The following is a 16,268-nucleotide window of genomic DNA, read 5'->3' as shown; positions in this document are numbered from 1 at the left end:
AGTAAGCAAATACAAGTGAGGCTGACCTAGCAGGGGAGGATCCAAAGAGAAGAAACTCTAAGGGTCCGCCTGCTAGGTAGCGGAACTATATACTGCGCTCTTGACGCGCCAAGGTTGATCGTTGCTCCGTGCAGTATGCCTGCGCCATGTCGCAGGCCAGGTCCCAGGGGGATCGCCAGGCGGGGGCGGCGATGCGCCTGACGGAGGCGGTGATGCGATCACCGGAGTCGGAACCGGAGTCGGACCGGAATCGGGATCGTCTCCGAGGGGCCGAAAGGGAGGTTCCCCTGACATCACCCCCCCCCTTTGAATGCGGCGTCCCGACGCATAGACCGGAACGGAATCGAGTCGAAGGTTGCGGAGGCGATGTGCCGTGGTTTGCCAGGGTACTTACGGTAGAACTCCGCGATTTTCTCCGGGGCGAAGACGCGGTCGAAGCGGACCCACTGGTCGTGCGACGCGTTGTAGCCTTTCCATCTGACGAAGTAATTCAGCCGTTTATACCTCACCCTTGCGTCCAAGATCTCCTCTACTTCCCACTCCGGGACTCCGTCCTCGAGGTCCGGAGGGGGCTGGTCGTAGCCGGGTCGTCCGTCGAAGGGGTCGTCTTGGGCGAGCTCAAGCTTGACGACGGGGAAGACCGGGTGGAGCTTCGAGTAGCGCGGAGGGAGGTCGAGCTTGTAGGCACCTTTGCTGATCTCTGCGACTATCTTGAACGGACCGAGGCGGCGGTGGGAGAACTTCTCCGAGGGGCGAGTCGTCCTGATGTCAGAGGCATCCAGCCAAACACGGTCGCCAACCTTGAACTCCGGAGACGGAGTGCGTCTCCGGTCGTAGTAGCGCTTATACTCTTCCTTGGCCTTAGTGAGCGCGGCCTTGGCTTCGGCAACCCCAGTGGCAATTCGGTCGCGGAACTCGTTCACAGACTCCATAGCGGAACGGGCTCCGGGTTCAAAGCCCATGCGCGGAAGCCGTCCCGTGTCCGTCATGAAGGGGACCTGCTGCGTGGAGGAGTGAACATGGTTGTTGTAGGCGAACTCCGCGGCCGGAATCGGCTCATCCCAGTCGTCCTGCTGATAGTTGGTGAAGATCCGCAAGTACTGCTCCAACTCCTGGTTGACGCGCTCTGTCTGACCGTCCGTTTGCGGATGATACGCGGTGGACGTGGCTGGCTTGATGCCGATTAGACGCCAGAGTTCTCGGGTGAAGTCCGCGATGAACTGTGAGCCACGGTCGGAGACGTACTTCTCCGGAGTCCCGTGATGGCGCCAGACATTCCGGTAGTAGAGGCGGGCTGCTCCTACTGCATCGACCGTGGTATGGCACTCGGAGAAGTGGGCTCGCTTCCCAAGGGTGTCCACGACGACCATGATCGCGTCGTACCCATGGGCCTCGGGGAGCTCGACAATGAAGTCGACGGAGACGGTATGCCAGCGCTCCGGGGGTGTTTCCGTCGGGTGTAGCTCTCCGTGGGGCAGTCTCCGGAGCGCCTTGGTGCGACAGCACAAGTCGCAGGTCGCGACGTACCGGCCGATATGGCGAGACATCTGAGGCCACCAGTAGTTCCGGGAGACCAACTCCAAGGTCTTGAAGCGACCGGCATGTCCGGCGACTCGAGTGTCATGGCAGAGCTCGATGATGCGCCTCCGGAGGTCCTTGTCCTTGGGCACGACAATCTTCCCACGGAAGTGGAGAAGACCACCGGAGACGGCCCACTCGTCGGAGCGTGAGGAGCGGGGGCCTCGAGCTTGACCTTGGACCTTTAGGAGTTGCCGGGCCGCTAGTGCGACGGGCTCCTCCAGGTCAGGCTCACCGGAGAGGGCATCGCGAATGTCGCGAAGAAGTTCAGAACCGGGACCGGCACCTCTCGCAGCTAGTGCAATGTGCAGCATCTGGGTTATAGCCCAAAAGTGCAATGCACAACATGTGGGCTATTCTTATATCTTGATATATTATATTAAGGGAAGATGATATGACTAATATAAGATCATATATGAGAAGGTAAATCACCTTTTCTTCAGGCCGATGATTCGATATGTAATATTATGGACTTAATAGAGCGGAAAGAGACTATCAATATTAAATTAAGTGGGAGTGATGCAAGATCACACAGTCATCAAAATCAGTGATCTCTTGCAAAAATGGTTCCACACACAATAGATTATACAAGGAACATTGATCCCATCACTATATATATGATATAAGACACCAAAACAGTTAAAAAAGATAAAAGTGAAATAAAGTAATTCTTGCGTTGAAGGAGACTGGGTTAGATCCCATATGTTGTGCATTGCACTTTTGGGTTATAACCAAGATGTTGCGCATTGCACCAGGTGTTCCAGCTGGGACCGGAAACGGAAACACCCTCGAGTGCGCGGACGTGGAAGAGTTCGGGCCGCAGAAGGACGACGTCGGAGTTGTCGGAATCGATTCCGTGGTCGGGTCTCCGAGAGAGGGCGTCAGGTCGGCCCATGTCGCGACCGGGCTTGTGGTGCAGCGTGAAGTCGAACCGGGAGAGGTAGAGGGACCAGCGGGCCTGTCTCCGGTTGAGGTGCTGCGTCTTCCTGAAGTACTCCAAATTCTTATGGTCAGTCCAAATCTCGACAGGATGCGCGGCACCCTCGAGGAAGTGTCTATACTCCTCGAGTGCGCGGATGATCGCGAGCATCTCCTTGTCGTGGATTTCGTAGTTGCGCTGGACATCATTTAAGCTTTTGGAATAGAATGCTACAGGGTGCCACTTCCCGTCCGGGGCGGATTGTGAAAGAACCGCCCCCGTCGCATAATCAGAGCTGTCCGCCTCGAGTCGGAAAGGCCGCGTCGTCCGGAATCGCCAGGACCGGTTCCGAGGTGACCGCGTCCTTGATCGGCTTGGAACGCGGAGGCCTCCGCGTCGCCCCAAGTCCATTGCTGGTCCTTCTTGGTGAGCGCAAAGAGAGGACGCGCGAGGGCCGAGAAGTCGCGAATGAACCTGCGGTAGAAATTAGCGAACCCAAGGAACTGCTGAACATCCTTCTTGTTTTCCGGAGTCGGCCAGGCGGAGACGCCTGCGACCTTGACGGGGTCCATTTCGACGTGGTTGTGGGAGATGATGACTCCGAGGTATTCGATTGACGATTTTTCAAGTCGCACTTCTCCGCTCGGAGGTACAACTTATGCTCCGGAGTCGGCGCCGCAGCCTCCTGGACGATCTGTCGGTGTTTCCGGAGGTCGGAATGGGCGATCAGGATGTCGTCCAGGTAGATCATGACGTCTCCGGAAAGGATGAGGTCCTGGAAAATGTCATTCATCATCGTTTGGAACGTCGCGGGAGAGTTTGTCAGGCCGGGTACATCACCAAGGGCTCGAACAGGCCTCGGTTAGTCCGGAAAGCTGCCTTCCACTCATCACCTTCTTTGATCCGGACGTTGTTGAAGCCCCAACGAACGTCGAGTTTGGTGAAGTAACGAGCGCCTTTGAGCCGGTTGATGAGGTCGTTGATCAGCGGAAGGGGGTACCGGTTTTTGACGGTCATCGCGTTGAGGGCCCGATAGTCCTGGACAAAGCGGAGTCCCCCGTCCTTCTTCTTGACGAAGAAGACCGGAGACGCCATCGGAGACTTGGAGGGGCGAATCCGGCCCGTCGACAGCCCTTCCTCGATGAACGCGTCGAGCTCGCGTTGCTCAAGGGGCGAGATGGGGTACACCTTGCAGTTGGCCGGCTTAGCGTCGGGGACGAGTTCGATGGCGTGGTCCCAGGTTCTCCGTTCCGGGAGCGTGTCGAAAGACTCCTTGTTGAAGACGTCCTGGAACTCTTTAGCCCAGTCCGGGATCTCGGAGGGCGGGGGAGCGGAGTTCCTGGCGAAGGCTTCAGCCAGGCGCTGTGAGACAGTACTGCCAGCGCGTATCTCCTCCGAGGGACGGAACGAGGTGTAGAAGATGCGGTCACCATCTTCAAGCTGACCATCGTCATCGTCGTCGTCCAGAGTCCGGCGTCAGATCAGGCAGGCCGGGTCGTCGCCGAGACGGAATCGTCTCCGTCATCAGACCCAGAAAGGTCCATGGCGCAGACCGAGGGGAACGGGCCGGAGCGGAGTCGCTTCTGGAGCAGCCGGAGTCGCCGTAGCTCAGTCCGTTCAACGCGTTCTTCCTCGCGGCAAGTGGAGCAGCCGCGGGGGCACCGCGTCATCTTGACCTCCTTGGTTTCCCAATCGATCTCTGGGTTATGCTTCCGCAGCCAAGAGTACCCCAGGATGAGGTCTTGTTTACCGAGATGGGTGACGGCGAGTTGAACGCGCTCGGAATGGCCTTTGTAGCGTAGGACCAAGTCCGCGATCTGGTTGATGGAGCCAGCATCATTCGGAGTGCCATCGACGTTGAAGACCGGAATCGGCTGCGCCAGGGTGCGGACCGGAATGCCATTCCGAGCGACGTAGTTCGTGTCGATGAAGTCGGAGGTGGCACCACAGTCAACAAGCCCTGAAAGGGAGAGCTTCAACGCACTGGTGGTGGACTCTAGCTCCAACGGGAGGTGGAGGGAGTTTACTCCGGGGGAGGCAGCGACAGTGTACTGCTTGGGCAATTTCTTTTCCCAGGCAGTGAGGCGGCGAAGGACGACAACCGGAGTTGCGGGCGGAGTCGGAGACGGAGTCGAAATGGGGGCAGGGGAGGGTATGTCTTTCGTTTCAGGCTCGTTGTAGGGCAAAGGAATTGATTCGTCATACAAACAAGCGAAACGATTTATGGACGCGAACGAGGGCACACCAGTCACTCGTCGCGGGGACAAAATCCTCTCCGGCCATCGACTCCGCAGCTGTCTCCGGCAGCGCAGCTGTGTCCGAGTAGCGGGCGATCAACTCCGCTAACATCTCGTCACCGAGTTGTTGGATCACCTCGTCGAGGATGTCCATTGAGCGGACATCGGCGGGGAGGGGGCAATCCCGGGCGAGATGGTTTGGGTCGCCGCACCTGAAGCAGGCGCGACGAGGGGCACCCCGGCCCTAGTGCGATCCAACTCCATAGGGACGGGAGCTGGAGGCGCCGGAGCGGGGGCGCGGGCCGCGGGTGGCACGACCGGAGCCACCGGGCGGAAAGGGGCCGGAGCCGGGATGCGGTTGACCGGAAACGGAGTCCGAATCAAACCGCCAGGCGTCTTGGGGGCGGCTGACTTGATCAGCTTGGCCCGGACCAGGGCCTCGTATTGACGGAAGGCCCGGGTGCGCCAGCTAAGGTAGTCCCGGAGGTCCGGGGGGTCGTTCGAGGACGTGATTCCGTTGTTGATCAGGGGGTCAAGTCCGTGGGCGGAACTTGGTCACCTTGACCAACGCGTCTTGAATCCGGCGAGGTCCATCAGGTCCTCGAAGTCGTCGGTGTACTGGTAGACATCCTTTGTGCCCATGTGATAGGCGGAAGTCTCCAGTTTGGAGAGAGCATGATCTTGCTCGTTCTCCTCGACGAACCGGAGTCGAAACTCGGAACGAACGAGCCCCAGGACGGAAACGGAAACGGGGCTTTGCTTCCGTGGCGCTCCGCCCATTGCTGGGCGGGTCCTTCTGCCATAAACGACATGGCATAGCGGACGGCCTTTTCCTCACTCGCCTCTCCGTTGACCACAAAGGCCTCAGGGGCAAGGCGGGCGTAGGTGCGGACCGCGTAAAGGAACGCGCGGCCGCGTTTCCGATCGCCGTTGAAGGTGAACGGAGGGTTTGGTCGCAAGACCAATTTTGAGGCGAGGTTGATGTCGCCAAAGAGGGCTTCGAATCGCCCTGAACCGGAGTCGGAGTCGGAATCGACGTCTCCGGGGGTGGTGTTGTTTGGGGTCCGCCAGCAGTATTAGCGGCGGCAGCGGCAGCGGAAGCCTGGGTGGTGAGAAGAGTAAGGGCCTCAGTTAGGCGGTCGATTTTCGCCTCGAGTGCATCCAGCCGAGTGTCAGCGTCAGGAGTAGCTCCGGAAGGCATGGCAGGTGCGGGGACGACAGGAGTGACAGAGGAGGAGGGGACAAGTGGTAGGGGGCGGTGACGAGGGGCGGAACGGACTCGTATTCCGAGCCTGAGTCAGCGCCGAACCTAGCAATCTTGTCCGGTTGATCCCGTAGAGAGTTTCTTCTGCTGTAAGGGCAACCCCGGAGGCCTGAGATCAAGGTCCTAGCAGGGGAGGATCCAAAGAGTGAATAGAAGTAAGCAAATACAAGTGAGGCTGACCTAGCAGGGGAGGATCCAAAGAGAAGAAACTCTAAGGGTCCGCCTGCTAGGTAGCGGAACTATATACTGCGCTCTTGACGCGCCAAGGTTGATCGTTGCTCCGTGCAGTATGCCTGCGCCATGTCGCAGGCCAGGTCCCAGGGGGATCGCCAGGCGGGGGCGGCGATGCGCCTGACGGAGGCGGTGATGCGATCACCGGAGTCGGAACCGGAGTCGGACCGGAATCGGGATCGTCTCCGAGGGGCCGAAAGGGAGGTTCCCCTGACATCTGTGACCATACAATGCACCCATTCCCTCAAGCCTGACGCTTAGACAGCTTCCGATACTGTTCTCCTCCAAAAAAGAAGTGTGCCAAACTGGTGCTCGGCCAACCACCCGAAGAGATGTTTATAAATAACAAGACTCCGAAGAGTTGGCATGGGGGCAGGAGGAAAGCTCAATGTGGTCGGCAAACCAGCCAAAAACATAACAGACCAAAACGGACCGGAGGGGTTTCACACGCAGCCTATTTTGGGCTCATTTTCGACTGTCTTTTCACGAAAACAGATCTAAAAATTTCATTAAAACTAGCTCCAAAACACATCGAAAATGGACGTGTGAAACGCCCTATTGAATTCTGTGCATGAATTATGAAAAATCTTCAGGTTCGGGGATTTAATGTGTCCTGGTCTCACCAAACATCAGATGTTATGTAGTTACCCTTCATAGTTGCATAAGTATAAAGCAAATCCTTCTCAACAATTGCATTAAGCAAATTCTTCTTAATAAGCTGAACATTATTATCAAGGCAGAGAAGTTGATGTTGCAAGTAAGCCTTAAGTATAAGAGTAAAATTCTGCAGTTATTGTAAATTATGCACGCGTGGACAATAGACAGTTTGCGAGGAGTCACCAGGTGGCATTTTTACGTTGTGATGCCCGGTTAGCATTGTTGTTAATATTAAATTTTCTTATAAAGATGTTACTAAAATGTCTGTGTGATCTAGTCAGTTTCAAGATACTATATAAGCCTTGATATGCAGGCAACATGTTTAAAAGTGTAAGCTAATCACAAAAAGATTAGCAACATAACTCCTAGTATTGACAAGCTAGTGTAAAGTGTGAGAGGAAGTTTATACTATATAAGCCTTAATATACAGGCAACATACTCAAAAGCGTAAGCTAACCACAAAAAGGCTAGCAACACAACTCCTAGTATTGATAAGCTAGTGTAAAGTGCGAGAGGGAGTGTATACCTCGGACTTGGAGGGCAGGATGTAATGATATAGGTAGTGTTAAATATAAGTAATATAACAGCAAAGGCGATAGGAAATAGTATGAAAGCAACGACAAAGGCTCTGGACTGGGCAGACATATCAGGGATATATAGCAGAATTTATATTATAAATGCAGAGGGCTAAAAACTTATTATTTCTATAGAATATACTGCTTATATATAAGGAAATAACTCCAAGAGGAAGTTAGGATAAGTTCTGGGGCTGCACCCAATAAGTTAGTGGGCTGGCATAATAATGTGATGTGTTGTAGCTTTTCCATCTAATAAAGTAATTTAGCTGTTTGTACCTCACCCTAATATCCAAGATCTCCTCTACTTCCCATTTTGAGACTCTGTCCTCAAGGTCCAAAGGGGGCTGGTCATAGGTGTCTATCAAAGGGGTAATCTTAGGCAAGCTTAAGTTTGATGACGAGGAAGACCGGGTGGAGCTTTGCGTGTAGGCACTCTTGCTGATTTCTGCAAGTACCTTAAATGGTTCCAGTTAGCGGTGGGAGAACTTTTCTAAGGGGTGAGTCGTTGTGATGTCAGAAGCATCCAGCTAAACATGTTTGCCAACCTTAAACTCCAGAGACAGAGTGTGTCTCCCCAGTCATAGTAGTGCTTGTACTTCTCCTTAGCCTTGGTGAGTATAGCCTTTGTTTAAGCAACACTAGTAGCAATCTAGTTGCAGGACTGGTTTACTGACTCCATAGCAGAGTGGAGTCCAGGTTTAAAGCCTATACGTGGGAGTGGAAGCCCGGCCAAATTTTTGCAAGTCATACATGTCTGGCAATATTTTGTCTTAATGTTACATGCATGTAGATGTGTGTACCAGCTATATATAGTGGAAGTGCATATAATTAATATCTAATTATGGTGGTCTTTTGGCCCAGTTGTTTTCTGTGTTAGCGCTTCTGCATGGATTTTACATTGAAATTCATTTATAAAAGACAATTTTTGGCCTGATCCAGTGCTAAAATACGACATGGGGAATGTTGCGCTCTCCGAAGACAGGAATAAGATGTGCTGCTTGGAGAATGGTGTCCAAGTGCTCAACCATTAGAACACGGGAGCCATACTTCACTTCACCTCTGGTTCGACAATCCACATCTCTGTCTGTGGGTCAGGCCGCCGGCCCACCTTTTTAAACCACTGCACCACTGCACATGGATGATAGACACCATTGCGGGTGAAAGAGAACAGCAGTCGGATCCGAACAACACTCATGCCAGCAAATCCAGGAGCGTCGTCATCGTCGACAATAAAGGCACAGTCGCGACGTGGACCATGTTTGCGCCATGATGGTGTACATTGGATGCGCTCTCGCTTCATGCCGCGAATTCCAGAAGGGTCACTGGGAGAGTAGAAGCTGGCAACTGCAGAATGAAATACAGAGAGATGTTCGATCTCATCGTCCAAGTCGACATCTTTATCCATATCAAGGTAGGCACAGAGAAGGGCAGAGAATTGTGGGATGTTGACATGGACACCAAGATCATCGGGATTTGATGGGTTCGAGCACTCTATAGTCAATTATGTAAGTAATCATCAGATCGTAAGCATTAACGGACCTCAAGTGCAAGCAAGAACAACATTCCCATCAACCCGGGGCCCATCAATCACTTCTTCATCAGCATCATCCTCTGCTTTGACTTTGTCGGGAAGAGCAGAAAATTGGGGGGGTAGCATGCCACGCTCCTCAAAATCGACTCGAGCAGCAGCCAGCTTGTCGAGGCGTTGGTTTGTCAATAGCATTTGCCCTAGCGCCTCAAATCGACTTGAGCGATGCCATGGCTTCTTGACAGCGGTGATGTGCTGTGATTCGGTGACTGAGGAACACACTCCATAGGGTGCACCAAATCGTTTGATATCCGAGCAGTAATGCCGGATAGAGTGCTAAACCCCTCAGGTCGGACACCAACAGTGCGGAAAACTCCCGATGCTGATGAAAGAGGGTGATGGTATCCTCGATGATGTCGAGTGTGTCCTTGTCAAAATCTTGGCGTCGGACAAGGTAGTAGAAATCAAGAAAGCTGCTCAGTGTTTGGACTATCTCTAGGGGGACAAGGTCTTTAAGGGCCGGTAAGTACACCTAAGTCCGATAAGAATCACGGAAATATAAAATAAACAATTACATACTTTCATAAGTGCTTTTGAGTCATCACCAGTCCATTGTTTGAAGCGACGGCCATGTTTGAACCGCCGTAAGCCAGCAAATGCAGGCACTACTGCAATACTTGAAGGAGGTCTTGACTTTGCCGCATGGTCACGTGTAACTCAAAATGGAAATTCGCGCCTGGCGCGTTCTCGTGACGAGTTTGGGCGCAAATATTTTCTTCCCAAAGACATTTTACTCGTATGCGAGCTGTCACCGTGACAGTGTGCCGTGCCACCAACTCTCCTCCCTCCCCCAACTCTTCCACCTCCATTCCCCCTCGCCCTAGCTGCTGCGTCGAATCGGGGGGGCGAATGGGCTAGGATTGGCAAACACCGGCCAAGTCCTGCCTCGGGGGTGCGGGCATTGGCCATGACGGCAGGACGGCGGGAGACAATGGGTGGCCCCTTCGAGCTGAATTGGCAAGCGGCGGCGAGCAGGAACGCGGTCGTTGGCCATGGTATTCTCGCTGTCGACAGCGATGAGGAATACAAGAAGATTGCCGCGGCTTGGCGTGAATCGATGAAGAAATGAGCCCAGGGTGGGCGGGACAAGATTTGGCCCACCCCGGGCACTGTCTCGGACGCTGAGCGGGAACGGCGATGCCGAAGTGTCCGGTGATAGACGAGGATGAACGGGGAGTGGCGTCCAAGTTGGTGGGGGAGGAGGAGAGAGAAAGGTGAAATTCAACTGGGTCTCCGCGCCACGGAGGCGGCGGTGCCACCATCCTGAATCATGTTGCTGGACTCAGCTGCTAATATTAGTCTATTTTCTGTATTTCCTTAGTTTATGACACATTCTTATTTATACATAAAAGTCAGATTTTTTCTACAAAAGGGCGGGTGAGGCGGGACTTGTCGGTGTCACGAGAACAGAAATTCCCTTTTCTGGAACGCGTGACCATGCGGAAAAAAACGCAACTACTTGAAGGTGGCTTAATTATTATATACGCAGCAACTCGCAAGACATACCGGCGGTCGATTTCATCAAGAATTTGCTCCGCTTTGGCCTTTTCATGGGTCAGATAGAGGTATTCACTAACCCATTCTACCAGATGGTCTTTGAATGTGCCCTTGATCAATTGATGAAGAAGATCAGGCGATAACATTTCATGAATATCGGCTCAAGGAAACTCGGTCGTAAATGGCTAAAAGGTCTAAGCATGTACAGTTTGAATGACATCAAGTCACGTACAACAATGTCCGTGTTGATGCCATAGTTCTCCCACAGAGTCTTGGTATCCCCGTCAAATGCTTCAATAATGTCTTCTGTTCCCTCATATGTTTGCGCAGTTGTCATTGGCCCATCAAGGTTATGCGCAGGAGCGGTGCATCTAAAGTTCTGGTGAGTCCTGAATCGATACAAGCAAGAGAACATACTTTGTACACCAACCCTGTACAGGAAGGACTTGCTCAGGATAGTCCGCAATAAAGGGACCAAAGTCATAAATGACACGGCGAAAGTGCCCATCAGGACAGCGGCGAACAACGGGGGTTGTCATTCCAGCCTTCAGTGATGAGAGAACGGCAGCCCATGAAGCATGATATAGTTGGCGCCTGAAAGTGCGAAAAGCAGGGTCGTTATCGTACTTTCGGTCGCCTGACATCAACTGCCAGTCAACAAAAAACAGTTTGCAATAAACACTGACTCTTGGGGATGGCCAAAAAAATAAATGGTACAACCCCGTTTCGGTGCGCTCAACGAAGGGTGCTATGCTCGTTACCAAGTCCCATATACCCAGGGTGGTACTCCGCATTGCCTGTTGAAACGGACACTGTTGTCTTGTCTGCTCCAAAGAATAACGGGCAGAGCATTGCCCCTTCGGTAGAATTGTCAGCCTTGTAAATCTGATCCTGCTCACAGTTATTAGAAGCAGAATATGATACGGCAGATAATACTTACTAAATGAGACCAGGCAAAATTTCCGGACATGAAGTCTGACCAGCGGCGTTTGTTCTCTGGATTGATCTCCACATATGGCCTGTAGTCGAAAAGACCGTCGAAGTCTGGATTGTCGAGGAGATTCTTGATAACAACCTCGGGGTCGCGATACCATATTTCGTAGGGAACGCCGAGCCCATTTGGGAGCGTTGGTGGCGGTGGAGACAGGATCGGTGACAAAGCACTTCCAGGGAGCGTCACCCAACATTGTGGCATCAATAGTTTCGTAGAGGTGGTCTGCATTCGCAAATGGCGCAAGCTCATCCGTCTTCAGCTTGTCTAAAGCCCAAATCTGTAGCAGCTCATCGATATTGGAGCCTGAGATCTGAGCCTTCCGGAAAGCGAAGTCTGCAAGACGGAATTGGACTTCATCATCGTATGGATCCCATTCATCTGGCGACAATTCACATCACACTTGTGGTTTTGCTCCTTCAGGGAGGTCCACTCCCTCTTCATCACATGGACGAGCTAACCAGCAAACATCAGCACTATACACTCCAACAACGCGCACAACATACCAGTGAGGAACGGGTGGTGGATGCGGCGCCAGCCTGTAGAGTTCGCCGCTGGCGCGCTAGCTTCAGGCGCTATATCGGGCCGCAGGTCTTCCAATTGCAAGGGGCTCGAAGCGTGGGCAAGGGGCTCCCAGTCCGGCATTGGACTATCACGCTCAACGCCTTGCCAGTGTGCTGGACCATCGGTGGCTAGCTGGCCGGAGGGGCCGGCGTTGGTTGGATTGTCGTGATAAGCACGAACGTGGCGAGTGATACCCGAGGCCGTCTTGAACACCCTGCCGCAGCCTGGAAACTGGCAAGGCAGGTCCGCAATCGTTTTGCAATTGCCACGATGAGGCAGCATTTCGGACTTGAAGAAGGGAAGGGAGTGGATAGGCCGTTTAGCCGCCTAGGAGGTAAAACGATCGACCGGGCAGTGCTGCGCTGCCGGCTGCACGTGCGCGAAGAGCAACTTGAGACAAGTCCCTCTTCTCCTCTCCCCACCATGGAGCCCGATGCCCCCCGCCCGCGTCGCCCTGGAACCGACCGCCGCCCTGGCGAGATCTTGACGAAAGCAAAACAAAAGCGACGGACGACAGTCGAAATTGAAGCCAAAAATCTTCAAGAAAAACAGCAGAAAGCGGCGAAGGCAAAGAGTGCCCAAGCCAAACACGAGAAACACCTTCAACAGGCAGCCGCGGCAGAATGGCGCATGCGCGACAAGCACGAAGCACTTGTTAACTCGTCAACACGCCCCGACCTTGCCTCAGGCCACCAGCAGCTGCTTCAGAAACAGGCCAGTCAGAATGACGAAATAGATGACAAGGTGCGCCACACACACCTGTTATCTCCCATGCTTACTTCAAGCCAGCTTCTACTCACGCCGCCTCGGGCTCGGAGGGCTCAGATGGAAGAGAAAATGAGTGTTCAGAGACAGGCTGACAACAGCATCAATGTGCATGACAGTTCTTGGACCGGACAGTACTCACTATTGACAGGCCAATTCTCGCTCAAGCGAGGGAAGCGGAGATGAAAGCGCCGATGCCTATGTGGACCCTGCTGCAGACGGCCTTTCCGATGGCTCCGAGGATGACGATGAGTACGACGATATCGAGACGACAAAGAGGGTGAACTTGAAGGCAAAGAAGAAGAAGACAGCCATCGAAAAGCGGTCGGAGCAGAGGAAGGGTAAAGCTAAGGCAAAAGAGAAGGTCAGTTCGGTTTAAATGCTGAAATAAAGCTTACACATGGCGGGTAGGCTCCTCTTCGTGCCGAAATTGAAGCCATGGGCCAACTTCAGCCCACAGCCGCCGCCAAACGCAAGTCCAGTCACGCGTCAGCCTCGGACGGTCCCAGGTAATCGTCTTCACACTTCTGGACCATATATGACGAGTCGCGCATGCACAGGCCGAAAAAAAAACCAAAAGTGGCATTGCTGCAAATTGGAAGCAGGTCGCGAATGTGCCGAAACAGCCTTCGACGACACAGACAGCGGGTTGGCAAGACATTCTCGACCAAGGCCGCCGAACATCCACCACCTCTGTCTCCTCTGCTGTCGGCCAACTCAGCGGCAATGATGACATTGATGGCGATCTGGAGGGCAATACCGAGAGCTTGCAGGTGGTTGTTGAGGCCACATAGCCTGGGAGAGCCCATGCGACAACGTCGTAGGTAAGAAGCAAGAAGTTTTAGTGGGAAAAAAATCTGACATGTTACGAGATGGGCATCGTGCTTCGACAACCCAGCCCTGCCGCCGAGAACACCAAGAAAGGACTAAAGCCTCGCTACACCAACAACCACTTACCCCTGCATCACCCGGACGACAAGAAACGATTCAGGGAGTATTTCATCAGCTCTATAATCGACTGGGCGGGAACTCTACCACAGCCATTCACTGCCGCCAGCCATCAGGAGTACAACACATACATCAAAGGTGCATGGGAAGTTGTCTTCCCTGAGTCTGAACAGCCCGAATCTCCGTATGCAATTACACCGGCTGTTTATGGTGTGGTATGTGTTCAATGCCAAACTTGTGAATGGTTGAATATATTGAATAGATGAGCTCACATCTCGATAACTGGCGTAGCGACATCGGGAAAGATGCTGTCTTGGTAACTGGATTACTGTTAAAGGACGTCGAAAGAGATGAGAAAGGTGCCCCACTGCGAAATCAGCCGCTAATCACACCGGCACTTATTGCTGAACGCGCCGAACTTCAGCTGGCTGACGCAAATTTTCTATATGCAGGGGGGGGCTGTGCATGTATCGTGCCGTTCTCCTTATGATACTGTTTCGCTGATTCCACCACCAGATCGAAATATGTTCTTATTCCGTTTGCTCGAAAGCATCTTCGACTTGCTATTCAGCCCCGCACTCGGGATAATTTTGTGTTCTCTGCTGGTGCTTTAGCACGTTGCGCTGCTGCGGTAAGCTGTCATTTCTCTTCTTAACAGGGACTAATTCTCAATAGGCTGAACGAGCGCTGGAGATGTGGCACACAGGAGAGCTCGTCCAGAAGGTTGACCTCAGGGGTGGTAAAAACAAGAAACTCCTGTTTTCAAGCATCGAATGGGCAAGGCGAACTCAAAAATATTATAATGGCATCGCTAAAATCCAATCGACGCAAAAGCAGCAACTCATCCTTGACCTCGCGGAGCAATACACCAAGAAGAACGCAACAACAGCGAGCCTCGAGGCCGCCTCTGAGCAGAGTAGGTCTACTGGGGAGATTGAACCAGATGGTTATGACCCTAGGGAGGATTTGGATATCTCTGAAGATGAGGTGGAGGCAGGGAATGGAGTTTAGCAGCAGGAAAATAGGAATTAGCTATCCATTTTAACCGTTTATTCAATCAACTGTGCAGCAACCATGATTTTTGCTATCTATTTGAGCCTTATTGAGTCTCTGGGTACATGTCTAGCTAGTGTCTGGAAGTGTGTCTGGCACCAGACATCTGTCTGGAAGTGGCTCTGGCACCAGAAGTGGCTCTGGCACCAGAGATTTCTCTGGAAAGCCTAGAATTGGGCATGTCCTCTGGTACCAGAGGCCATCTGGAACATCTGGAGGACCTGGAAGACCTGGCACCAGGTCTTCCAGAGAAATTCAGTTTTCCTGATGTAGGTTTGTTATACATATCATACACTCTGGGGGGTGACAAAGCGATTAAAATAGTATATCTTCCCCAGCACCATCTTCTTCCTAGAGCTGCTTTCCCCCTTTCCCTTCTGAGTCTAAGTTCTCTCTTGTGAGCTCTTGAGATATTGGGGTTGAGTTTCCTCAGGAGTTTGTTAGCTCTGAAGGCACTGGCACACACAGTTCTTGTTTGTCATTTGGCCAGCAAGCACATCAACACCTATGCTAATGCCCCAAGGATTAATCCCCTAGTAGCCAACATGGTTTGGGTCAGGAGTAGACGAAGGTAGCAAAACACTTTTAAACAAAAGCCAAAGTGTTCAAGTTCTGCATAAAGTCAGCTGCAGCAATGTAGTAGGAGAATCTGCAGTCACGATAAACTTGATCCCTTCATCAACAATAGCATTACATCCTTGAATGACAACAATAACAAGTCTACTGATTGAGGTAGCTTTAATAACTCTCAAGGTTACTGGTTCTCATATAATATACTACTAGACAGGGCTGGGGCTACACCCCAGCTTTGAATGTTACTTGAATCAAGAAAATTTCTACATAAGAAAATCCCATTGATTACAGAATAGCACATAGATGCACAATAACCCTCTTAAATATCTGCTATACTATTACAATTTTGTGGGACATCCTACCATATACGGTAGTTCTGCGCGCCAGAGGCAAATCTTTGAAAATACTATATTAGGATGGATTGGGACCAAAGAATCCTGCTGTGACCTGTGACAGGCAGAAATATTTCGGCCAAAAAAGTCAATGTGACTGTGATAGGCTGAATTGAATGAAATGGTACAGTAAATATATTTAGCTGCAAAATATGAATATGTTATAAATATATTCAACTCTAATCTAGTAGGCATATCTCTGCATATTCTTTTTGATTTTTCTTTGACATATTTGCTTTCACAAAAAATTAAAAGTACGAAAAAATCCTCTGCAAACGAGATTTTCATTCTTCAACTTTCAGCGCGTCCTTTGGTAGTAATATCATGTCCTGCGGACTCATAGTCACACCAAAGACACTGGCAGGCTACAGGAAAGAATATTGATAGGGAAAGATGATTTTGTTGAGAAATTGTCCCAATCAAACACGCATAA

General features: G+C 52.0%; 3 protein-coding genes across 3 annotated transcripts; all 3 read right to left on the bottom strand.

Annotated features, from left to right (window-relative positions):
• Nucleotides 1-8,512: 8,512 nt before the first annotated feature.
• On the bottom strand, nt 8,513-8,869 carry MIND_01337800 (C2H2-type domain-containing protein; the record flags this gene model as incomplete). The annotated part of the gene is made up of 1 exon (XM_037369823.1): nt 8,513-8,869. One exon carries the CDS (start codon nt 8,867-8,869, stop codon nt 8,513-8,515), a length of 357 nt encoding a protein of 118 aa, XP_037213819.1.
• Nucleotides 8,870-10,710: 1,841 nt separating this feature from the next.
• MIND_01337700 (C2H2-type domain-containing protein) lies at nt 10,711-11,771 on the bottom strand (the record flags this gene model as incomplete). The annotated part of the gene is made up of 5 exons (XM_037369822.1): nt 10,711-10,734; nt 10,782-10,920; nt 10,967-11,186; nt 11,311-11,440; nt 11,490-11,771. The coding sequence occupies 5 exons, from the start codon at nt 11,769-11,771 to the stop codon at nt 10,711-10,713; spliced, it is 795 nt and encodes a 264-aa protein (XP_037213818.1).
• Nucleotides 11,772-11,937: 166 nt separating this feature from the next.
• MIND_01337600 (C2H2-type domain-containing protein) lies at nt 11,938-12,386 on the bottom strand (the record flags this gene model as incomplete). Its single annotated transcript, XM_037369821.1, has 2 exons — nt 11,938-11,996; nt 12,047-12,386. 2 exons carry the CDS (start codon nt 12,384-12,386, stop codon nt 11,938-11,940), a joined length of 399 nt encoding a protein of 132 aa, XP_037213817.1.
• Between the last annotated feature and the right edge of the window lie 3,882 nt (nt 12,387-16,268).

This window comes from Mycena indigotica, assembly GCF_014461135.1.
Source record: "Mycena indigotica strain 171206Taipei chromosome Unknown Mind.scaff0015, whole genome shotgun sequence".
Taxonomy (NCBI): domain Eukaryota; kingdom Fungi; phylum Basidiomycota; class Agaricomycetes; order Agaricales; family Mycenaceae; genus Mycena; species Mycena indigotica.
Note: the sequence above shows the minus strand (reverse complement) of the source record. Positions and strands in the feature narration are given on the sequence as shown.